The sequence below is a fragment of the Dunckerocampus dactyliophorus genome, chromosome 2, assembly GCF_027744805.1.
Source record: "Dunckerocampus dactyliophorus isolate RoL2022-P2 chromosome 2, RoL_Ddac_1.1, whole genome shotgun sequence".
Classification (NCBI taxonomy): domain Eukaryota; kingdom Metazoa; phylum Chordata; class Actinopteri; order Syngnathiformes; family Syngnathidae; genus Dunckerocampus; species Dunckerocampus dactyliophorus.
In genome coordinates, this window is record NC_072820.1 from 12267913 (window position 1) to 12291940 (window position 24028).

General features: G+C 41.6%; 4 protein-coding genes across 7 annotated transcripts in view; all 4 read left to right on the forward strand.

Annotated features, from left to right (window-relative positions):
* kcnab1b (potassium voltage-gated channel subfamily A regulatory beta subunit 1b) overlaps positions 1 to 7777 on the forward strand; it is a 50001-nt gene extending 42224 nt beyond the window's left edge. The window contains exons 10-16 of one of the 2 annotated variants that reach the window (XR_008569529.1): positions 330 to 415; positions 1309 to 1429; positions 1512 to 1606; positions 1745 to 1865; positions 2800 to 2888; positions 5738 to 6069; positions 6339 to 7777. Coding sequence is in view for 1 of the 2 variants with exons in the window: in XM_054767412.1 (XP_054623387.1) it covers positions 330 to 415; positions 1309 to 1429; positions 1512 to 1606; positions 1745 to 1865; positions 2800 to 2888; positions 5738 to 5827 (602 nt within the window). In the remaining variant the exon portion in view is untranslated. Of the gene's footprint in view, positions 1 to 329; positions 416 to 1308; positions 1430 to 1511; positions 1607 to 1744; positions 1866 to 2799; positions 2889 to 5737 lie in introns of both variants that reach the window. The other variant, XM_054767412.1, reaches the window with a different exon arrangement.
* An 803-nt stretch (positions 7778 to 8580) lies between these two features.
* Positions 8581 to 18243, forward strand: pask (PAS domain containing serine/threonine kinase). Of its 3 annotated transcripts, none has more exons than XM_054769329.1 (21): positions 8581 to 9437; positions 9533 to 9754; positions 9920 to 10125; positions 10827 to 10997; positions 11127 to 11261; positions 11765 to 11899; positions 11986 to 12175; positions 12418 to 12599; positions 12691 to 12820; positions 12945 to 13122; positions 14178 to 14401; positions 14479 to 14608; positions 14710 to 15248; positions 15320 to 15462; positions 15544 to 15711; positions 15823 to 15948; positions 16032 to 16166; positions 16849 to 17048; positions 17432 to 17565; positions 17635 to 17784; positions 17867 to 18243. In XM_054769329.1, the coding sequence occupies exons 2-21, from the start codon at positions 9550 to 9552 to the stop codon at positions 18022 to 18024; spliced, it is 3639 nt and encodes a 1212-aa protein (XP_054625304.1). In that variant the 5' UTR covers positions 8581 to 9437; positions 9533 to 9549; the 3' UTR covers positions 18025 to 18243. The 3 variants fall into 3 exon arrangements, with proteins under 3 accessions (XP_054625304.1, XP_054625305.1, XP_054625306.1); XM_054769330.1 differs by having other exon boundaries at positions 14178 to 14356; XM_054769331.1 differs by having other exon boundaries at positions 9566 to 9754.
* Positions 18244 to 18875: 632 nt separating this feature from the next.
* On the forward strand, positions 18876 to 21122 carry mterf4 (mitochondrial transcription termination factor 4). Its single transcript, XM_054769332.1, has 4 exons — positions 18876 to 18923; positions 19103 to 19529; positions 19616 to 19800; positions 20196 to 21122. The coding sequence occupies exons 1-4, from the start codon at positions 18897 to 18899 to the stop codon at positions 20592 to 20594; spliced, it is 1038 nt and encodes a 345-aa protein (XP_054625307.1). The 5' UTR covers positions 18876 to 18896; the 3' UTR covers positions 20595 to 21122.
* Positions 21123 to 21220: 98 nt separating this feature from the next.
* On the forward strand, positions 21221 to 22997 carry LOC129177825 (probable G-protein coupled receptor 148). Its single transcript, XM_054769333.1, has one exon. It carries the CDS (start codon positions 22009 to 22011, stop codon positions 22960 to 22962), a length of 954 nt encoding a protein of 317 aa, XP_054625308.1. The 5' UTR covers positions 21221 to 22008; the 3' UTR covers positions 22963 to 22997.
* Positions 22998 to 24028: the final 1031 nt, after the last annotated feature.

The following is a 24028-nucleotide window of genomic DNA, read 5'->3' on the forward strand; positions in this document are numbered from 1 at the left end:
CACTTGCTGCACACGAACGCACACACTGTCTCTCGCTGAGCCACATTCTGCTCCAGACAGAACTACTGATGAAGAAAAAAATTCGTACTTTTTTTAAAATCACACCCAACTGTGGTCTCTGCTCATACTTTCATCCATAACTCTACTTTGTGGATATAAAGCAGATGGTTCATTTGCGCAATTAAAGTTCGATTAGGCACCTAAGCAATACCATGCATATTTAAATAGGTGCTTATTGTAGTGTTTTCTTCACTACATTGCTCTGTGTGGCTACTGAGAATTTACGCAAGTGCCTTTTGTTTTCTTGTATGTGTTTGTGTGTAAAATAGAGATTGTGAGGGCCATGACACATGTGATTAACCAGGGGATGTCAATGTACTGGGGAACATCGCGGTGGTCCGCCATGGAGATTATGGTGAGTGATTAAATAATGTTATTAAATCATTAATATGATATTAGATAATTATCCTCCTTTGAGGATAAATTGATTGGATGTTGCCCCAGGCTCTCAGACTAGTCTTATCTAGTCTGACTGGTGTGTGTCCCACCTAGTCTTTGAGAATGAACTAGACTAGAGCTGTCCTATCTAGTCTGACTGGTGTGTGTCCCACCTAGTCTTTGAGCATGAATTGATGAAGCCTGCGTCCACCAAGTGGTGCAGTTTGGGTTCTGATTTAGTTATTATTTCCACCAATATACAGTATTTCCAGAAATAAATAATGAATTCACAAAGTGAAATAATGTATTAAACTGTCCATAATTAATTAATTTAAATGAACTGGGCTGTTCTGGGCTGTTCATTAAGAAATCATACCACTAACAAAATACATAGTAGCATGGTCTTACAGCCGTGCACCGAGTAAATACATGAAAAAAAAAGTTTGTCAGAGCACCCATGCTTTTCTGCTTTGGCACCACTGTTGAGCCAGGTGCGTCTGTCATAAGTGACATGAGAAAACTGGCGACCTATAGGAACCAAATATAAATGCAACATGAATTGAAAGCACTTGTATTGTAAGTGCATTGTAACACAGATCTAACGATTCTTGAGCAAGTCATTAGCGTGTCTAGTGCCACTCTTTAATGCCTTCTCTCAAATAGACACCTACTTCTAATAAACTTGTAATACTCTCTGCAATTGACTAAATGAATGCACCCAGACACCAGTGGAGAAAATATGGTACATTTCACGAGTTACAGGACACAACACACGAGTCTGGACTCTATTTGGTGTACTGTACCTGTATAGCAAATGAAATTGGGACAGTTGTTTAGTTTCTCTGCTCTTTTTCTGTCTCATTTATTTAGGAGGCCTACTCTGTGGCCAGGCAGTTCAATCTCATTCCTCCAGTCTGCGAGCAGGCTGAGTATCATTTTTTCCAGAGGGACAAAGTAGAAACACAGCTGCCAGAGCTCTACCACAAGATAGGTTTGTTTCATCATTCATCCCTCCAGGTTTACCCTCAAATCCTTCATATCTTCATATCGACCTGTCAATCTTTCAATCACAGGTGTAGGTGTGGTCTCATGGTCTCCTTTGGCCTGCGGCATCATCACTGGGAAATATGAGAACGGCGTCCCAGAAACCTCAAGGGCCTCCATGAAGGTACGGCTTGAGCTTCATTTTGACCGCCAGCCTAGTGCGCGGACCCTCTCAGCGGGTACAAGCATGTAATGAGATTTGGTTCAAACTATGTTTTTCAAATTTACAAGTAATCTAATCCCCTAATGTTTCACTTTGCAGCCATACCAGTGGTTAAGGGAGAAAATAATGAGTGAGGACGGAAGGAAACAGCAAGCCAAGCTGAAGGAGTTGGCTCATATAGCGGAGAAGCTTGGTTGTACATTACCCCAACTAGCTATAGGTGAGAGACTTTCTCACACTTTTGGGATTCTCTGTGTGTTTTCTTATATTGCAATATCTTAACCCTTTAGGTGCCAGAGTTTTTTTCAGTTTTGACATTGCTATTTCAAAAAGTTGTAGCTTGAAAATGGTTAGAGATAAATGCATACTGTAAATGACAAAAATCATCACTATGACCCAAAGTTTGTGATGAGATTAAATTTAGTCATCTAATATGCATATTATGAGCATATTATGACCACATTATGACGTTACCAGGCTCAGAATTTGTCAGATCCCTGTCTCCACGATACCGGCTCATCAAAATGTCTAATTCACTTGTGATACTCTTCCTCATCTCTCAAGCAAACCCAGCCACCATCATCATCATTTACAGCGGAATCTTGAACACCACTGCTGCCTGCACTGCCATTATTGCTGCTATTATTACATAGATACATATAAAGTATCTAGCTATCTATTATGCCTGTGAATATTCTCATTGATCCAGGTCATTGTATTCTCAGGTCATATCTATTAGCAGTGTATTTTTTACCGCGTATGCCGCTATTTCCGTGTTGTTTTTTTTACTGTCCCTCTACCCCCCTCACTATTAGTAGTGTTTTGACAACCCACCACGCAGCAAAGCATCGGTCGAGGGGCTTCAAAGTCTATAAACTTATAAACTTTGCATAGAAACGCCCACAAATGTTGCTCAGATTGAAATTAGAGATGTCCGCCATCTCCTGCATGAAGCATATTAACTCCATAACCATATTTGCAGAAATGGCTTGTTAAATGGCTTGTTAAATTCAGCAGCAATTTTGCGACTTTGGCGCTTAAAGGGTTAAACCCAGTGGTGAAAATGTTTGCAATATCCTGTCCCCCAATGCCTTCATTTCCCTCACTAGATGCATAAAGTTTATCTATCTACTGTATCTGTGTCTCTTTTTCAGCATGGTGCCTGAGGAATGAGGGTGTGAGCTCAGTACTATTGGGATCCTCTAATCCAAGCCAGTTAACAGAGAATCTCGGGGCCATTCAGGTTGACTGAATAACGCCTTGTATAACCTGTATTATTTACAGTGGAATGTCCAAATTTGAAAGCCCACACAAGTCCAAAACTTTTCAGGAGAAATGCAGCTAAAGTCCCACACAAACTTCGAGATCTGAACTATTTTTCTCTCTTTCTTTCTTAAAAGGCCCATATTATTAAAAAATATTATATTATATATTGTGATATAAAAATATTAGATTATTATTATATTAAATAAGTCTCATAATGGTGTGTATTGATAAGTATGCTGGCAAATCTCACGCTGGACAGTGAGGTTTAGGCTTTTAGCTCATTGAGTAGCGCGGCTCAACTCTCAATCAGTGAGGATTTGTTGACGCAGGTTCGGGTATGAACTGCGTTGCATTGGTGCTGTAACCTGGATGAGAGTGAGGTTTTAGGTGGTGAGGCTGTGCAAAACTAGGTAAACCTCACTCGCTGACACCTTAAGAGCTATGCCGGACAATGAGTTGACAGCTCTGGCTTTTAGCTCGTTGGCGAGCTCTGCTCATGTCTCAATCAGTGTGAATTTATTTAGTAAGCATGAGATCTATGTATTGGTAGACGTAGGTTTCGGGTACAGGACTGACCTGTGTTACATGTACAGTGGTGTGAAAAATTGTTTGCCCCCTTCCTGATTTCTTATTTTTTGCATGTTTGTCACACTTAAAGTTTTCAGATCGTCAAACAAATTTAAATATTAGTCAATGACAACACAACTCAAGGGCCAATATGGAAAAAGTGATTCCCCCCCTGTTAAAACATAACTTAACTGATATTAATTAAGATCTATCAGTCTGAAAAAGGTTATAAGCCATTTCCAAAGCTTTGGGACTCCAGCTAACCACAGTGAGAGTAATTATCTACAAATGGCGAAAACATGGAAAAGTAGTGAACCTTCCCAAGAGTGGCCAGCCAACCACAATTACCCCCAAGAGCGCGGCGACGACTCATCCAAGAGGTCACAAAAGACCCCACAATGACATTCAAAGAACCGCAGGCCTCACTTGCCTCAGTTAAGGTCAGTGTTCATGACTCCACCATAAGAAAGACACTGGGCAAAAACAGCCTGCATGGCAGTGTTGCAAGACGAAAACCACTGCTAAACAAAAAGAACATTAAGGCTTGTCTCAATTTTGTCAGAAAACATTTTGATGATCCCGAAGACCTTTGGTAAAATACTCTGTGGTGTGACAAAAGTTTAACTTTTTGGAAGGTGTGTGTCCCATTACATCTGGTGTAACAGTAATTCCACATTTCAGAAAAAGAACAACATAACAACAATAAAATGTGGTGGTGGTAGTGTGGTGGTCTGGGGCTGTTTTGCTACTTCAGGACCTGGAAGACTTGCTGTCATAAATGGAACCATGAATTCCGCTGTCTACCAAAAAATCATGAAGGAGTTTTGCGGCCATCTGTCCGTGACCTCAAGCTGAAACCAACTTGGGTTCTGCAGCATGACAATGACAACACACTAGCAAGTGCACCTCTGAATGGCTGAAGTAAAACAAAATGATGACTTTGGAGTGGCCTAGTCAAAGTTTTGAACTGAATCCTATTGAGATGCTGTGGCATGACCTGAAAAAGGTGGTTCACACTGGAAAACCCTCCAATGTGACTAAATTATGACAATTCTGCAAAGTTGTTGCTGCTACGGGTGGCCCAACCAGTTATTAGGTTTAGGGAGCAATCACTTTTTCACACAGGGCCATGTAGGTTTGTTTTTTTAATGGTTTAATAATAAAAGGTTTAATTTAAAAACTGCATTTTGTGTTCAGTTGTGTTGTCATTGACCAATAAATAAATTTGTTTGATGATCTGAAACATTTAAGTGTGACAAAAAAAATAAATCAGGAAGGGGGCAAACACTTTTTCACACCACTGCATGTATTTTTATGCTTTTTATGGTTGAAAATGCTTAATTTAGGCAAAAAATACATAACTGTTTAAATGTGCATATTTTAAAAATAATAATGCAGTTGTCTCTCACAGTATCGTGGTTGATTATAACATCCTGTGTGGAAGTGGTACGTTTTTGGCTTCTTTGTCCTTCTTCCCCACTCCGTTTTAAACTTTTTCTCAAGTAGTTAGCTCGCTAGCTTGCTAATTGTTAAAACTATAGCCACCTCTTATGTCCCTGCATTGATCCTGCAGCCTGGGCATATACAGTTGAGCAATGTTGAGCGGAAATTCACTTATCACGTTCGGGTCTGCATGCCGTATTCAACCATGAAACAACATGATTTAGTAATTGATGCATTTTTGAAAAACCGTGAAGTGAAGCTGCGGAATTTGAAGCGCCGAAGTGGCGAAGGACGACTTTATAGTGTACTGTACATGGGAGGGATTGGGCTAATGAACACTGAGCCCAAGGCACACATGCACACATGCATGCAGGTTTTGCCACAGTTTCACAAACTTTCGTAACAGAAATCAACAAAAATAATCAAAAATAATCCACAAAATCAGAATTACAACGTGTGATTTAATTTATGCAATCGATAAGGCTATTTAGTTTATTTAATGAAATAAGATGTTACATACCTGTTCTATACGAAAGGTACCCTAAAATGACTTCTGTTATCTGCCCGTATGTAAAAAATTATACATGTTAAGAATGTTAAAAAACATTGCCTATAGTTAAAGAGTTAGTGATGGCAACATTTGGACCATGTAACAGATCAATTTACTTTCTATTATTTCCAATGGGAAAATTGATTTTGATCAAGTAATGTTTGACCTTAGAGGTTCTACTGTACTGTACTGTACTATTAGTGGTGTTACAAAACAGTGTTGTGTGTGTTTGATCATGTATTAAAGCTATGCTCTGTGAACTCCAGGTAATTCCAAAGATGACAGCAGGCATTGCCTCAGAAGTGGATCACATACTGGGGAATCGTCCGCACAACAAAAGAGACTACCACCATTAGTATGGACCAACAGTCTTGAAAACTGTGCTCTGAAAGTGTGTCAATGCTCACACTCACAGCCATGGCACAGCAACCAGTGCCCACCTTTGCTCAAGTGATCTTGTGTGTGACTGTAAAAGGTGTTCTGCTTGGCTCCTCCTCAGCCACTTGTCATTATCATAAAGTGAGATGCTTGGCGAAGAATGCATGCTACAACCATGGCAGCCAGCAGATGCAACAGTGAGCCAACAAGATCATTTCTGGTATGAGATTATCCTTTTTATTTTGCAGCTGCTATTCAAAGTGGAGAATTTTACAATGACTTGTGTATAAGGTGAACAAACTCAAGAAACATCATTGCCATGCAGTGAATAACTTCAAGTTGCATTTTTTTTGTGTTGGTTTTACAAACTAGAATTTGCCTCACTAGATGTTTGTGAAATGACGGCAACAAAACATATACTGTAATAACTTGTGTAATTGGGCCTGGTCTCAGCTGACTGAATGCTACGTTGCATTTTTTTTTTTGCAGCTAAAGCTCAAGCGTCAACGTGATAAATTGCTCCTATATGAACTGAGAAGAGAGCAATGTTAAACACATTTATTTTTCAAAACAACTGTGCTACACTGATTGTAATGTAATTCACTTGATAAGCAGTACCCAGAAATAGTGTACTCTCCTGATGCTTATTTCACCTGTATTTCTTTCAACTTTGTGGTTAAAACATTTGTCTTGTCACAGCTGGTGAGGTGATCAACAAAAAGGGAGCTTGTAAATCTACAAAGCCATACAGCTAATGAAAACGCTCAGAAAAAATAACACCATATGGGCCCTATTGCACCCTGATCATAATATGCTCCCACCCCACCTCATCCAGATGCCAGTTTGACTAAATGGGTTTGTTTTTGTTCTCTCTGTTCGTGTGTGTATTTTTGGCGTGGTTCATTCAGATTTGTACATAGAAATAAAGCGCATATAAATAACACGTGACATTTTTTTTCTTCCAAACTAAGACCAGCACAGTAATCAGCACAGCAATCACTTTTTCACAAGGAGACATGTAGCTTTGGATTTTTTTTCTCTTTTAGTAATAAAAAACGTTTCATTTATTGTCATTGTCATGTGTGACAAAAAAAATAAGCAAAAAAATAAGAAATCAGGACGGGGCAAACACTCTTTCACGCCACTGTATATCTTACAAATGGTTTTAAAAAATAAATGTCCTACATTTGTCACAATTCAAAGTTAACCTTTTTAAAATTGTCGTGTGGGTTAAATAAGATGAATGGCGTTCATGGCTTTCACTCACCCATGTCTCGCATACGCTTGCATAGTCCATAGTGCGTGCTCACAAACATACTCTCAGAGTAGCGACTGACAATGTGGAGTCATTGTGTGGTTATGAGATGCTGTACATTGAATGATAGTTAACGTAAGCAGCTAAACTTTGCCAAATCGCTATTATAAACATAACTAATGCGCCTGTGTGTTATGTGGGGCGTGGCTTGCAATGGCAGAGTAGGAAGAGCTTGAAAGCTCGAAAGCTTGTGCCCCTCATGCAGTACCTGTCATTACGCAATCCGTACCAGAAATGCAATTGGTTCTGCGCATGTGCGAGAACGATGTTGCTTCCTTCTTTCGCAGAATCTAGTTGTGCAACTCGCAAACGTCACAACTTCACCTGCACTGTCCACGATCCAAGTATTTATTTCACCGTCACAATGGCTACATTTTTGGCTAAAAAGTTACTGAATCAATTTAAAGTTACTGAATCGTTTCGGATCGTGTTGTTCTAAATGAACCACTATTGTCCTTGAATTGTATCGGCAACCACGAATCGTGATACGAATCGAATCGTTGTTAAAACGAATCGTTACACCCCTATGAATCAGGTATAGGTTATTAATAACGCTGACATACTTAAGAATAAATGATCAATGAGTACAAAATCAGGATGAACAGAGGGTGGTATAGCTTTCCATGATTATTGACTTTAAAAAGTGCAATCCAAACCTGCACTTTGCACCCAATGAGGGACATTATTCCAAATTCCAAATGAATGTGGTATGGTGTCTTCAATTGGGTGTTGAAACTTTCTCACCTGTACGGGCCGATGGAAGCAGGGGCTTTCTTTGGGCTAATAATCCTCCTGATCAGAGCTTCCGTTTGAAAGAATGGTTCAGCAACTAGCAAGAATACCAATTAACCTAACATGCGTGTTTTTGGAATGTGGGAGGAAACCGGACTACCCGGAGAAAACCCACGTATGCACGGGGAGAACATGCAAACTCCACACAGAGATGCCCAATGGAGATTCGAACCCAGAGGCATAGAAAACGTCCTTACTTTGCATATTGTCCCCATAAATGTCGCTTAAAGGACTAATATACTTGGGAAACAGTTAGGCACCAAAAACAATGTATTTGATCTTTTGGTGCCAAACTGTTTCCCAAATATATTACTGCGTGTGTGAATGTACAAACGAGAGGCATTAACTTAAATTTATTTGTAGAAAGACGCTTCATGAAAGTAAGTACATTTATTTGTATTCACTTGACACATCCAATATGGCAGCAACGTTCACGTATCGCAGCAGTGGACAAACCCACTCGATGCGGCGTCTATCTACCGTCATGGAAAAATGATTAGACCACCCTTGCTTCTTCAGTTTTTTTTTTTATCCATTTTAATGCCTGCTACAACTAAAGGTACATTTTTTGGACAAATATAATGATGATAACAACTATAGCTGATAAGAGTTTCATTTAAGAGCTGATATCTATCAACCATGGTTCCATGGTTTTCTTGATAATAACCATGGGTAATAACATCAATAGCTATAGCATTGTACTGTCAACATTTTTACTCTTATGAGTTATTTTTATTGTCATTGTTATATCTGTCCAAACAAATGTACCTTTAGTTGTATCAGGCATTAAAATGAACAAGAAACTGAAGAAACAAGGGTGGTCTGAAAATTTTTTCCATGACTTTATGTGTATGCCTAACCAAGGCAGACACCACTGTGTTATGGAGGAACGATGCTGTAGAAGAAACCTCACTAAGATGTTGGGGGTTGCATTGTATCCTGTGTTATAAAAAAAAACATATTCTAACACAACAAACCCCATAAATTGTAAATTGTACTCCATATTACAGTATTAAATATTTCTGCATTTTTATTAAGTTTCAATTGCTTTCGCTGCGTCCCGGTGCGTTCCCATAAAAAAGAGGCGGCTCTTTCGGCTCTCTCAGCCAATGAGCGTTTACGCTTTCGAATCCTTCTTTTTGATTGGTTACAGAGCATTTATGTATATCATCTGTTTGGCTGGCTCAAGAAACCCGCGATTTACAGAACTTGCTCTACTACTTTGTGGGCTTAAAAAGTATAAATGCTAAACTTCTCCTGCTCATGTATTTGACATTGTGAAATCACTGATGGCGACTTCAACTCTGAATTGAGGTTGCTTAGACTGAAACGAACAGCGTACGTAGTGTTAGCGGCAATAGCATATAGCATGCTACCTTGGCTAACTCAATAACACAGGGGAGTTAGCGTTTCCTTGTCGACTGTCGTCAACTAACCACGGCGTCCTTTATATGCTTCCAAAACATTTTCTTTGATTTGAGGTGAGTGTTTTTCATCCAATCTCTCCAGCGTTGTATAACCAAAATGATGCTTCAAGCCAATAATTTTCTACTTGGGCTACCAACTGGCATTACAGCTGGATAATCAGCAACAATGTCGCTTGCCACAGAGGCTCGATTTGAAGCAAGACGACACTTCATGGATAAAGGAGCGACTATTTGTGTGGTTCCCGATATCTCCTCCGATCTCTTGGAGGACGAGTTTGAGTTGAACAAGTCCTACCCTTGTACCCAAAGACCGCTGCAGAAAAGAAACATTTTAGAATTACAGCGACGTTATTATTCTGGATCCTCCACAGGTAAGCGGGCAAACAAGCTACATATTGGATCATTATGATTTTCCGGCTACATTGAGTCAGAATTAATGTTTCTCACTGAAATATTAGATGATTTGGCATTGTCTGTCTTTACAACAAATTATAACAGTTGACCACAATGATGGTTGAACTGTTTTTGGCTTACAGGTGAACATTTACCACCCAGAAATCACCGAATGTCCAACTTGCATCCTGACATTTCTGTCGATGCCCTCCCGAGCCCTTCTACAATGTTTGAGATGGAAGACAACCTTTATGATCAACTTATATCTACAGATTTTGGACTCTTTGTATCTCCTTTGGCCCTCAACCCAAACAAAGTGGTTTTGACTGTGGACCACAAAAGCAGGGAGGTATGGTGTTTTTTGGTGTAGTTTTTAGATTATGTGCTCAATTCTGCAATCCATCCATCCATCTTCTACCGCTTATCCGAGATCAGGTCGTTGGGGCAGCAGCCTAAGCAGGGAGGCCCAGATTTTCCTCTTCCCAGCCACTTCGTCCAGCTCTTCTCGGCGGGTTCCGAGGTCTTCCCAGGCCATTTGGGAGATCTCTCCAACGTGTGCTGGGTCTTCCCCGAGGCCTTCTACCGGTCGGACTTGCCCTGAACACCTCCCTAGGGGGAGGCGTCTGGGAGGCATCCTGACCAGATGCCCAAGCCACCTCATCTGGCTCCTCAATGCGGAGAAGTAGCGGTTCTATGCCGAGTCTCTCCCGGATGACAGTGCTTCTCACCTTATCTCTAAGGGAGAGCCCAACCACCCTACGGAGAAAAATAATTTTTGCCGCTTGTACCCGTGATCTTGTCCTTTCGGTCACTACCCAAAACTCATAACCATAAGTGAGGGTAGGAACGTAGATCGACCGGTAAATTGAGAGCTTTGCCTTTCGGCTTATCTCTCTCTTCCCCACAACAGACCGATTCTAGAGTCCGCATCACTGCAGATGCCACACCAATTCGCTTGTCGATCTCGCGTCCCATCCTTCCTTCACTCATGAATTCTGCAATCATTTTAAATATTTTTTCAATTACATTTTTTTAATTTTTTTTTTTTAGATTCTATCAGCCAACAATGAGGCCTGCAAACTGTTCGAGTGCACGTCTGATGCATTGAAAGGAAAGAAGCTGCTGCGTGTCTTGAAAAAAAACATTCAGGTGTTAGAAGAAGCGTTGGATGAGGACTTTTTGCTAATGGATGGAACTGTGGCGACTGTGTCTGGAAAAGTGGTATGTTTTAACATTAAGCATCTTGTTGCCTTGACCTTGATAAAATGCTTGTCAGCTATGTGCTGATGAGTATCCAGAAACCCAGAATGTGTTTTCACAATAACCCCAAATGTCTCTCTCTTCTTTTAGGTTGATGTTGTGACGATGTCTGGAGAGATCCCTATGTCAGTGTGCTCTCATAGCATGTCACAAAACGAAGAACACATCGTTGTAATGATGGAATATGTGGAACGTGTTTCCACTTCCTTGTCATTTACTCAAGATGTACGTGTTTTTTTTAATTTTTTGTTTACCAACCTTTTAAGATGCAATAGCTTTGTCATACTGCAATAAAATGAGTAAACGAGGGTGAGAATATCAGAAATGACTTTCAGTAGGATGTAGTATAGTTCCACAAAAATAATGAACATATTTTTAATGAATACCTCTGACTGGCAGAATTTTGTTGCATACAAACCTTAAACCTAAACCTTTTTGGAAATTTAATCTTTGTATATGTATACCTCACCGTAACCCAGTGCTTCTCAAATAGTAGGGCAGGCTCCCCTGGATTGGGGGTGAAAGGCACGTACTGCTTTCAGTGGTAGTGGAGACCTGCCAACATGTACAAATCTATCCTATTCAGCATGCAATTTGACTCTTGAAGACACTGTGTACTTCACAGCTCTCCATTTTGTTGCATTTTCCTGGAGAGGGGTAAGGGGGTGATGACAGAAAATAGAGAACCACTGCCATAACCTATTTAAACCTATTTTTTCCCTCCTTAGGGTAATATTCTTACATGTGACTCAGCTTTTGCTCATCTCCATGGATACCACCATCCTGATGACTTAAAAGGACTTTCTGTTATGGAGCTAATCCCTTCCTTACAAATCCCCCTTCACTCCCAAGCATTGCCCAAAGTAAGCACCCTACCAAAACTGTACCACTCGGCTAAGAAAAGCTGGCTCTTATGTTCATGCATATTTGCTTTCTTCATCCTTTTTAGATGCTGAGGTTTCAGCGAGTTTGTGGTAAAAGCATAGAAGGTGCATCTGTACCATTGTGTATTAAGCTTCAGGGGGCTGTACAGTGTGCAAGACCCCAGCAACAACACAATGAGGTGGGCTGTGCATACACAACAGAGAATCTTGACGGAGAGGAGGCACCGAAAACAGAAGACTCTCGCACCCAGCTTGGTGAGCAAGGTTGTTTAATTGGTTACATTCGTGTTTAGATACTGAATATAGCGTGATATAATAAACTGCTTAATCTGTTTGCAACATGTGTGGTTTTAAATTAAATAGACTTTTACTTTCACCTATAATGGTCACATTTCATTGCTGATTATAATGGACTGATGTTTAAAGAATAAGGTGTTAAAGTCACACGTCATAGCCAATATTTACCCAAAATTTCGAAATTTTTGACAAAAACTCAGGCATCAAGACAGACAGCCAGGTTGTCTCTCCCAGCCCCACTCTGGAGTACACTGGAACAATCTGGGCGTTCACTCCACTCAGCGGCCTACTGCTGCTGCGACCTGATGGTTCAATCTGCAGCATCCACAATCAACAGGCTCTCAGTCTGTTTGGCTACAGCAAGGACGAGCTGCTGGGGAAGGTCAGCCAACGAGACCAGCTGGGAAAGGATGACGGGCATTATGAGTTCTTCACCAAGCCTCATTTGTCACTGTCACCTATGTCCTCAACAGTGTGTCACTTTCCTCATGCCTGGTTTCTATGGATGGATGTCTGATTCGGTCAGGAAGATCACTCCCTTCCCCGAGTCTCAAGCCGAGCCTGTCAAAGATGCAGCAGAATCCAAACTGTCAGGGAAATCTGGTAAGCAGTTCAAGATGGCACTGTTTGACCACCATGTGCCTTCCCTCTAAATTATTGTGTGTGTGTGTGTGTTTTTACTATAAAGTATCTTTCTGTGAGTTACTCATTGTACTCTCCCCTTCAGTCATTGACCCTTCCTCACTGGTGGCCGGAGACATGGCCATGGTGCAAGAGGCCTGTCGGCGGATATCTTCCACAGGGAGGGGTAGAATCTTCACTGGGAACAGCACCAGGCTGGACAAACAAGGAAGTGCTCTGTCCACACTGTCCCCTCCTGCTGTCACATCCACACGTGTGTTTATGTAAGCCAACCTCTTGTTTGCTCTAAACATCAATCATGTCAGAGGATGGTTAGCTTTTTAATGAACGTGTGCAAAAAGTACTGGCGTGCTTAATTGCAGACTTTTCAGATTACTTATATAGACGTGGTGGGCAGTGCATTTGGTATCTGGGCCTTCAGTGTGCCGGTGGGAATTAATTTCACCCGACACAGTGAGAGTAAGTATCAAAAACCAGTATAAAAATTATAGTAAATAAGCGCCTTGTCAGGGTTTGGAACGACCACCGCCCATATAGCGCAACTGCCCTGTTAGCCATGCGCCACACAGGCGTTTAGAGAGGCGGGAACTCCAGCACATTATGTGAAATAGCCACGACCGCCGTGAGATTGCTGCAAGTACTATATTTTACTAATATAAGTTCCCTAATCTTCGGATACAGTCATCAGTATGCCTGACTTGGATCACTGTTAAAACCGAAACACTGGTGCTTGTAAACATTTGAGGAGCATTGAGGAGCCCTGTGATTCAAGGTTTAGACAACTCCGAACATACATCATCTGAAGGAGTTCACAATCAATATTTATCTAATAACATGACTAAAATATAAAACCTAAGTAGAATCTAAGTACTTACAAGAGATTTCGCCTCAGTCAGCCATTGTGGGCTTAACTATAAATTAATTAATTAATTAATTTAATGGCTCAATTACTCCAATTGAAGTTTGACATGTACTATAGGTCCGTGCTTCTGGTAGTGGTTAGGCCAGCAGAGAAGGCTTTGCTGGCACTGAGTGCACACCACCGTTGTATATTATATTCCATGTATGTGGGTATACTGAAAAAAATACATGTAGTGCATGCAATACATTTACTTGACTGGCACGCGAGATGGAGGAATCAGATTCGTTGTATCGCTTGTGCCACCTGCTGGACAAGTTTTGTCACAGTACATATTAAAATCAACTTTTCTGTCATTACCTACCACATTTTTGTTGATGCAAATGACTTTTTACTCATTTGAAAGGATGCAGTAGCCTGGCTTATAAGGAAGGTTAATGTCAACCATTGTTTTCACAGCGCTGATGACACTTCTGAGCTGCTGGAGGAAGCAGCTCAGGTAGCTGGTGCCAGTAGCCACATAGACACTGGAGATACCACTCAGGCACTCCTTAAGACATTTGCCTGGGTTGACCATCCAGAAGACAACACCACCTGCATGGTTTCTATTGAAAAGACGCCTGGACAAGAGCTTGGCTGTGAGGTTCAGACAAATGATCATCCTATCATTGAGATCATTGCAGGTTATATTAATCTCTATCTGTAATGCAATGCTCTGTAACCAACTCTGCATTCACCATATTAACATGCATGTCTTTAGACACGCCCACTCAGAATGGACATGCTGTTTATAGCGGGGGTGTCAAGTCTTCTGGTGTGACAAAAGACAGACGCTCATGTATGTCTGTCCTCCAAGATTCCAGCTTTGAGGTCATTTCAATGGAGAGCAGGTGTGAATCTCATATTTAACTACAGCATTATCTTAACTATACTGTATGTTGGTGAATGACAACAAATGTTTCACATTGGGGAAATATATGCAATTTTGCAGGTCTTCGTCTGGCTTTTGTGAAAAAATTGCTGGCCATGGTGGTTCCGATCCATGCCAGGCAGACGTCAGCTGTTTCCTGGACCTCAACAGCAACGGTGATTTGGTGACCCGAGCCCTGGTCGACCTGGATCTGAGTGCCAGTATGGAACTTCTCAGTGGTGGTCGGGGCATTGATGAAAACCAGCACTCCATGACCTCCTGCGATACAGCTGAGTTACTGCGTACACCCTCTCCATGTGTGCTCGGGTCTGACCCGGAAGCTCCGCCTGTCAGTGCCAATAAAGAAACCAGTAACGCCTCAGCTGAAAAGCAGGCTGAGTCTGATCAGTGGGCAGGTCTCTCTTCCATTCCAAAGGAAAATGGCCAGCAATTCTGCAATAGTGGGGCAAATGGCGAGATGCAGTCAGTAATGGACCTTCCTGCTACGTCTACACCAAAGAAACAGAAGGTGTTGCTGGGTGGTGTCACTTCTGATCTTCCACAGATACTCGAGGGCCGATTTGAAGGAAGTGGCTACCACAGAGATGGCACAAGTGTTGGTTAGTTTAAGCCTTTATTATTGCTATTCCTATTGTCAGTTAACACAATAGGATTTACTATTTATCTCCAGAGGTGCAGTGTAATGTGGTCAGAACCAACCTTCCTGATGGAAGCCCAATGTTCTGCATATGGATGAGCAGGCTTGGCCAGCAGGGGTCAGTGTTGCAAACTGATCGATCCCTTTTGTCTAAATCAGGAGCCAGTCTTGGAGAGGTCAGCTGAAGAAACTTAAGTTTTTTTTAACTGAAAGCAGTCACACATTAAGTATGTTCTCATTCCAAAACCCCCCCGCAGAAGATTGGCGAGGCCAGCCATGTGGAGGCGTTGCGCTCCACCTTTGATCTTGAACACTCTCGGGCCTGTGATGGACAGTTTGAGGAAGAGTATCAGCCTATTAAAGCTGTCGGAAAAGGAGCCTTTGGGTTTGTCTGGAAGGCAATTAGACGCTGCGATGGACAAGAAGTACAAAAATTTACATAAAAACCTGCTAATCTGGCACATACTGTACAACCAGTTGATTTTTTTCAAAGTCATAAAGTTATGATCCCTTAACTGAATTTTCCAAATTTGCAGACAGTCGTGAAGTTCATTAGCAAGGCCAGGATCGTGAGCGACTGCTGGGTAGACGACCCCATGTTGGGCAGAGTTAGCCAGGAGATCGCCATCCTGACTCGTGTGCATCATCACAACATCGTCAAGGTAATGGGCCCAAGTTCTGAAACTCACTTATATAATTTAGTATTTCTTTCCCCTCAGCATCTTGTGTGTGTTTCCTTAATTAGGTGCTGGAGGTGTTTGAGAATGGGAGTTACTTCCAGATGGTGATGGAGAAACATGGAGACGGTTTGGACCTCTTTGAATTCATCGACATGCAGCCACGACTGGATGAGCCCCTGGCTAGCTATATCTTTAGACAGGTACACACATGTACTGAATAGTCACAGGTGTGTGGCCCAAGGGCCTTTTATATATGCCTGCAGCTCGTTTTTATTGGTCGTCAAAATCCATCCATCCATTTTCTATGCCGCTTATCCTCATTAGGGTTGCGGGGGTATGCTGGAGCCTATCCCAGCTGACTTTGGGCGACAGGCGGGGTACACTCTGGACTGGTCGCCAGCCAATCGCAGGGCACATATAGACAAACAACCATTCACACCCACATTCATACCTATGGACAATTTAGAGTCGCCAATTAACCTAACATGCATGTTTTTGGAATGTGGGAGGAAACCGGAGTACCTGTAGAAAACACACGCACGCACGGGGAGAACATGCAAACTCCACACAGAAATGCCCAACGGAGATTTGAACCCAGGTCTTCCCGATCTCCTGACTGTGACCGTGGCCAACATGCTAACAACTAGACCACCATAATAACATAAAATTAATTATTAATAAGGAAAATTATTAGACATTACACTAATTTGTTTGTTGTCACCTGTAACACAAAACTAAAATGTGGATGTTTTGTCTAAGTGCCCCCTTTGGCCCTTCAATTTTTGTGTATGCAGCCCTCGCTGGAAAAGATTTGGACACCCCTGCCGTACAGTATTCAGTAAATGGTTGTGCTGAACCATAGGTTCTGTCTTTTTCCCCTAGCTGGTGGCAGCCGTTTTCTACCTGAGGACAAAGAACATCCTGCACAGGGACATTAAAGATGAGAACATCATCATTGACAAGTGTTTCCACATTCGCCTCATAGACTTCGGCTCTGTGGCCATGATGGCTCCAGGGAAGCTGTTTTACAATTTCTGCGGCACACTGGAGTACTGCTCCCCAGAAGTGCTTCAAGGAGATCCGTACGTATATGATCTCTACAAAACACACGATGCAGCTTTTTTATTATTTTTTTTTATTATTATTTTTTTTTATTTGGTGTTAAATGGGCAATTTTATAACCACCGAGCTGGCTAAAGTGTATATTTATGGAGAGAGTTATGTTTGAACAGCTTACTCAATGCATTACACCTGACGACAACAGAATCTGTTTGAGCACTGCTTTCCAGTCTTTTACGACTTTTATGGGCCGTCACCTTGTCAACACACGTTTAAATTACACAGAGCATCAAGGATACAACAATCCTAAAGTTTTTTTTAAAAAACACTTGGGGGCGACAAATTACGTGATGAATAAAGTTTGCAATCTCTGCATACTTAATGTGTTGATGTTTCTCTTGTGTAGCTACGAGGGGCCAGAGTTGGAGATGTGGTCTCTGGGGGTTTTTCTCTACACACTGCTATTCAGTGAGAACCCCTTTTGTGGTGTGGCTGAGATCCTGGGTGCCAAACTGAAGCCTCCGTTTCCCCTCTCTCCAGGTGCTGTATCTGCTTTATTCTATCATTTCTTGTCAAAGATGTTTACCAGCCGTGTGCTCTATGTACCAGAACTGAACAGTGTATTATGTGGGCTGCTGCACCCTGAACCCACCCAAAGGATGACACTGGACCAGTTGCTTCTGCAGTCCTGGATCAGCCAGCCAATTTCACTAGCAGAGTACACCTGGACAGAGGTGTTGCCCTCAGCTCGTAACCATAGTGAGTACTCCAGCAAGAGGGTTTCACTAAAAATACATTTTAAGTTGCAAACGCAGAACATTTCCACTATTCTTTTAAACAGGTTTGCTGCAACACCAAGATTTCAATCCTCAACGACATGTAGGACAAGATTTGTTCCCAGATCAAGGTGATGACACCCTTCCTGATGATGATGAGGAAGAGAGGTTGTCCATGGTGGCCCTGGAATCCGAGCTCCAGAGATACCTCAATGACAATTAAAGACGAGGAATGAAAACTGAGAGCACACACACATCCATCCAGCTTTTTTGTTATTCCAACAAAGGTAAAACAATTATTGTGTAGCAGTTTTTTTAAAACAACTTTTTATTTATTCTTTGAATATTTTTTTCAAAGCAATAAAAAATAGTAATACCTCACACATTTCCACCTTTGTACCCATGTTTACCCAAATGATGACAGACCGCAAAATTGAAGGATTAAATGGTATTTTAAATACATATTTATTATCTTATCTATTTATTTGTATACATTAATAAATATTTTACCCTTGATTTTCAATATTTATTTTGCTCTGTAAATATGTCATTAAAAATAATTTCAATTTTAAACATGAACCAGCATGCTTTTACTTTATTTGTTTTTTTGTGTTTTTTTCTTCACATGAAATGCCTTGCAAAAGCCACCCTTTCCATTCATTCTTGTGTATTCATCAGCTTCATTGACACGTTTCTTTAAAGGGTCACTAGCAAAAGTCAATAAATGTGTATGAATAGATACTGTACCACTTAGTAGTAGACAGTAGTTGCAGCATTTAATAAAATTCATAACATTTAAATAAAAAAAAATGGCTATGTTCAAGAGAAGATAATTTGGCGTCGTAAATGCGAAAGAAATGTACTTGTCACACACACACACTTACTACTGACTGGTAGTAAAATCACGAGTTAAAAAACAATACTGGAACCTTGCATTGGTTGTGGATTTCAAAGTACTATCATTCATTTTAATTACCATTTTCATAGGTTTTGAGTATCAAAATGAAAAAAAAATCGTGTTGTGTGCTGCGTCAAGGCAGAACCTGTCCTTTCTTTGCTGTTGCTGCACGGAATTTAATTTGGGACGGACGAAACATGAACTCTCGTGTTCCTTCACGTCAGGTGAGTAAATAAAACCAAACCTTACACGTGCATTGGGGTTTTCTGTAATAATGTTGATATTTCATATTTTATTTTAAACACTGTTGACGGAAAATACTGTCAGTTTTTACTTTTTAACCGCTTTAACCTTCATAGAGCCCATCCGTGTCAGCCCCACTATCTGTGACATCTTTTCGCAGGTTCTTCAGTGGATTATAAGGCATGCTACTTCATCTCTATTTAGCCCCCTTCAGTCAGGTAGATGGCTGCATCGTCCATGCGTCCAATGTAGATTGTGTTTATCTAGCAGCACCTTGCTGCAAAGTGCAGCCAGCAATGACCCAACTCCCCTTCAGAGACCGACACCTACAGAGCTGTCTCTCCAAAGTCTGTCTGACATGGGCTTCACAGACACCCAAGCTGAGGCAATATATGAAAATGTGACCAAAACCAGAAGTGGAAGCACTGCCAAGCATTGTTTATCCACTCTCGCAGCTTTGTTTGTGTTGGGTCTCAACCCTTCCAGTGTGGTGAAGTTATTGACTAAATGTCCTGAGCTTTACACCATCAAAGAATCACTTCTTCAGCAGCGCATCAGCAACCTGCGCAGACTTGGTTTGGGGGAAGGTGAGGTCATGTCTCTGCGCTTTTTTTCTCTCCCGTGTACACTTTTAAAATATATATATATATATATTCATTGTGTCTATATATAGGCAGTCTTCAGAGAGTGGTGGCCTACTACCCTGCGATCCTCACTGTGCCTGTGAAGACGGTCAAACATGTGGTGATGTTCCTCAGAGAGAAGTGTCTGTTTACAATGCAGCAGGTCACAGACATTCTCCGGGACAGTCCTACCGTGGTGCAAGAGGACCTGGCTCAGCTGCAGTACAAGTTTCAGGTCCGGTTTAAAGCACAGTAGTGTCAAGAAGGGGCGTGTCATAGTTCGACCTTCAGCTTGATTTTTATCGACTTGCAGCACATGCTAACAGTACATTAAACAGGAAAACAGTCAAAAATGTGCAAAAAATGATATATGTAACAACAAACATATGTTGATACTAATGAAAGTAACACAGAGCTTAGATGCAGGCAGATTTTTGTTAGCATATAGATGTTAGAGTTGTTTTAGAATACTGTTTTAAAATGTAATAAATATTTTTTCTGAGACCACTCTATAGAACCTGCGTACCACCAGTGTTACACGTACCACAGTTTGAGGTTCTGTGGTGTACACTAGAATCCTTTACACATGAGGCACCTTTTGACACCATTTTTTCCCCAATGTTTCCACAGTATGTCTACTTCCGAATGGGCATCAAACAAGCAGAGATGGTCAAGAACAGATTGTTTCGTTCCGCCTTGGACGAGCTGCGCTGTCGTCACTGTTTTTTGGAGCGCCGGGGCTTATACCAAACCCCCGACAAGAAAGGCCAGACCACCATTGTTAACCCCAAACTGGACAGCATTCTCAACGTGGACCTGGACACCTTCCTGACACACGCGGCCCAGGCGGCGTCGGCGGAGGAGTATGATGTCTTTCAGAGACTGATGGCCAGGGAGTGGCAGGAAGAGGAGCGTCACCACGGCAACGTCCAAGCAGGAAGTGAGGACGATGAGGAGGAGGAGGAGGAGGAGGAGGAAGACGAGTTTGAAGGCAAGGATAGTTATAGGAAAAGAAAAAAAAGGAAATGACACTAAAAAGAGAATTATTTAAGTATAATGGAGCTATAAAGGAGTATGAGAGCTGGGGGGAGGCAAAGAAAATAATTCTTTGGTTACATATACATGCTGGTGTTGATGTGACAAAACATTGACTTTCTCATTGTTTGCCAAACTTACACTAAAGAGGAAAAGGTCAAATATTTCAAGACAAGAAATGCTTCTTTACTTTTAATTTTACAAGAATAAAATTCTAATGGTGTGGGGGAAAAAAAGTTAGAAATAATTTCACAGTGATACTTTTATTGTACATTGTACAAGTACATAGTATTTTTAGTGTGGCTCAAATACTCGGCTGCAATAATAAGATGCACATTTCTACCAATGCTGAAAAGTCATTGTTCTGCTTAGGCCTAAATCTTATCTTATTATATCCTACGCATTCCACTGATGAATTTAATTTAAAAATGGTACAAACTATTGTACAATATTAACAAAAGTGAAGGAACCTGTATCTAGATTACGCCATGGCTCACTCCTCTTCAATGTTTTGTAAAGTAAAGTAACAAAAATTAAACATTATTGAAAAAATAATGATCCTCATCTGTCTTGTTCTTGACTAACTGTGCATTTGATTGAGTGAGAAAACATGAGTTTAACATATAAATCAATGTGACCGTCACTCTTTGTCTTATTTTCAATTTTTACGTAAATATTTCCTCATTTAAAACCTACTTCAGAGAAATAACTTGTATATCGAATGAGTGTAAAAGAATATGTGTCTGCTGTGCAACTAATGGTTCAAAAGCTCCACCCTGTTACTATGACACGGCCAAGTGTCTGCAGCGTAGAATCATTTGTACGAGTCAACAAAGAAGACATCAGATAAAGGACAGGCGGCAGAAAAACACCTGGTGATTTACACAAGATTTCTGCCTTAATGGATGTGCCACACACACTGTGTTCTCTGCCATGGGGGACGTGAGGTAAGAACTTTGCTCTGTCAATACGTATGTTTCAAGTCTGAATAGAAACTATTGATCCATATGTTTGTCTGTGTGCTTTAACGATGAAATCTTGACTTGTCTGTGCCATAAAGCTACAAGTGTGTTAAACGACACATCGATGTAAGCCTGATAGTGTGTGGGACATTTACAATGGTTCTAATTCACATTATTAGCAATAATGATGTCCTATTGTGTTATCTAGTCTTGTCCATACTGTATGTGTAATGCGCATATTACATTTCAATCAATTTAGTTCCACACAACGTCTCCAAATTAGTAGTAAAGCAAGAAACCTATTGAAAGGTGCACGGGTGGGACTTTGTAACTAATTACCTATAAGTGACCATTTGTCTAATGAGTCTTGTTTTTAAAGTAATACTCACGTGTTCCATCAACAGGAAGCTGCTGGAGGAAGAAGTTGATACATACAACAAAACAAGATGGCAGAGCCCATCCTGATCACCAATCTGACACAGGAGTGGGTGGCGAGCCTACGTAGGTGGCACCTGGAGCTCTTCTTCATCCCCACCACTGTAGTCACACTCGCCACCATGCTGGTGAACCCCGTCCTCATGGCATGCATCCTGGTGTCGCGTGCCTTACGGCAGGAGACACGCTACATGCTGGTGGCCAACATCCTAGCGGCGGACATGCTCTTCCTCACCCTCAACCTGGCCACTGCCATCCTCAATGCTGCAAAGGCCGAGGTGCCCTGGCTGCTGTGTGAGTTGGTCACCGCCGTCACCGTCACGGCCTACTGCTGCGCCATTCTCACCGTCACCCTCATGGTGGTGGACACCTATGCCGCCGTGCGCTGGCCGCTGCATTACCACGATCTTCTCCCGCCTGCTCGCACCCGCAGAATCCTGCTGGGGGCTTGGCTGCTGGCGGCGACGTACCCCTTCACCCTGGTCATCCTCATGGAAGTGGAGAAGGGGAATCCACAGGAGAAGGTGGCCGTGTGCCTCGTCCTCATTTCCCTGGGCATTGTTCAGGCCAAAAACATGGCAGGGATCCACATCTACTTCTTTGTCGCCGCTGTCATCTGCGCTGTGCTCATCTTCTACTGCTACATCCGCCTCTACATGGTAACCAGAACCCAAGGCATCTGGCAGAACCGCTTCTCCAGAGCACGCATCACTCTGTTGGCCCACGGGGTTCTGCTCTTGCTTTACTTCACCCCTGGCTTTGTCTTCACCCTGGAGCTCCTGCTGTTTCAGAGCAAAGACGTCAGTCAAGATGTTCGAGTGTGGGTGAGCACGGTCAACATGTGTGTGTTCATGTTGCTGCCCAGGGCTTTTGCTCCTTACCTGTACGCCCTGCGCTACCACGAGATCTCTGATACACTGCTGCAGCTGCTGCACCGAAGACTCAGCCACATCACTGCAACTTAGGCGTCCTTTTAACTCAAGCACAACTTCACTGCCTTCCTTGGAACTTCCTATTTTTCTGAGTATTGTTGCATCCAATGAGTGCTTTCAAACTGGTAGAGAAACTACGATGCAGTCAATTAGGACCACTAAGAAGTTAACGGAGAAGTTAAAAAACATGAATTGCCACTTACTATAACATTTAGGATTATAGAATGTATGTATTGTATATACTGTTGTCCCTGGTTTATAGTGGTTAATTACTTCCAGACCCAACCGCGTTATATGAATTTACAGGTTTCAGTGTTAATAAATGAAATATTTTCATAGCCAGAGCATAGAAAATCTGTTTGACTTTCTAAATATGTTTTTTTTTAACATTATTCGAGCCCTGTAGACGTGAAATAACACCCCTATTGTCACCTTTGCACTCCTATTATTCTTTATTTACGCCGCATTGCAACTGTCATGCTGCAGGGACTCGAGACGGCTGCGAGCTAGCAAGCTAACCAGTTAGCCACAAATTTATTTCTTCTAAACTTAAGAAGCCAAAAACTTACCACTGCCACACGGCATGGGAGGAGAACGTCTTTTCACTCTATGATGTCGGACATGCCGTGGCTGACTTCCTGACTTCATGCAGTGTTAAGGTAATGTGATGTAACGTAATGTCTCAATGTTTTGTATCATTACTCCCACCTGGTGACCAGAATACCACATATCACTTGTATTTCAATATGTTATGACTCATGACGGATCATAGTCTACTATGAAACAGCGAGCATGTATTAATTAATTAGTTGCAATATAGTGAGGGAGCGATAATCAATATTGCGAGGGATGACTGTATTTGAGTTTGCATGTACAATTCTGAGGAAATCCAAAATAAAATCAATCGTGTGCACCCAAATCTTGTTTTTAAAATCATTAATGTGCATTGTATTATTCCATTCCAACATTCATGCTCATAAAGAGTGTACGTTGTATGTAAACTTATGTAACGGATGCCAGCCTGTGAGGCTGTGCAAGTGTACGTTGGTAAACCTCACTCCTTCTGCCTTGAGAACTTCGCTGAACACACGGTCGACAG

Coding starts and splice junctions, on each gene's coding strand:
- pask (XM_054769329.1), top strand. CDS start 9,550: ATGTCGCTTGCCACAGAGGCTCGATTTGAAGCAAGACGACACTTCATG. Junction 14,609..14,709: donor GTCATTTCAATGGAGAGCAG/GTGTGAATCTCA, acceptor GCAATTTTGCAG/GTCTTCGTCTGGCTTTTGTG. Junction 17,566..17,634: donor TCCGTTTCCCCTCTCTCCAG/GTGCTGTATCTG, acceptor TCTATGTACCAG/AACTGAACAGTGTATTATGT.
- mterf4 (XM_054769332.1), top strand. CDS start 18,897: ATGAACTCTCGTGTTCCTTCACGTCAG. Junction 18,924..19,102: donor CTCGTGTTCCTTCACGTCAG/GTGAGTAAATAA, acceptor ATCTTTTCGCAG/GTTCTTCAGTGGATTATAAG. Junction 19,530..19,615: donor CAGACTTGGTTTGGGGGAAG/GTGAGGTCATGT, acceptor GTCTATATATAG/GCAGTCTTCAGAGAGTGGTG.
- LOC129177825 (XM_054769333.1), top strand. CDS start 22,009: ATGGCAGAGCCCATCCTGATCACCAATCTGACACAGGAGTGGGTGGCG.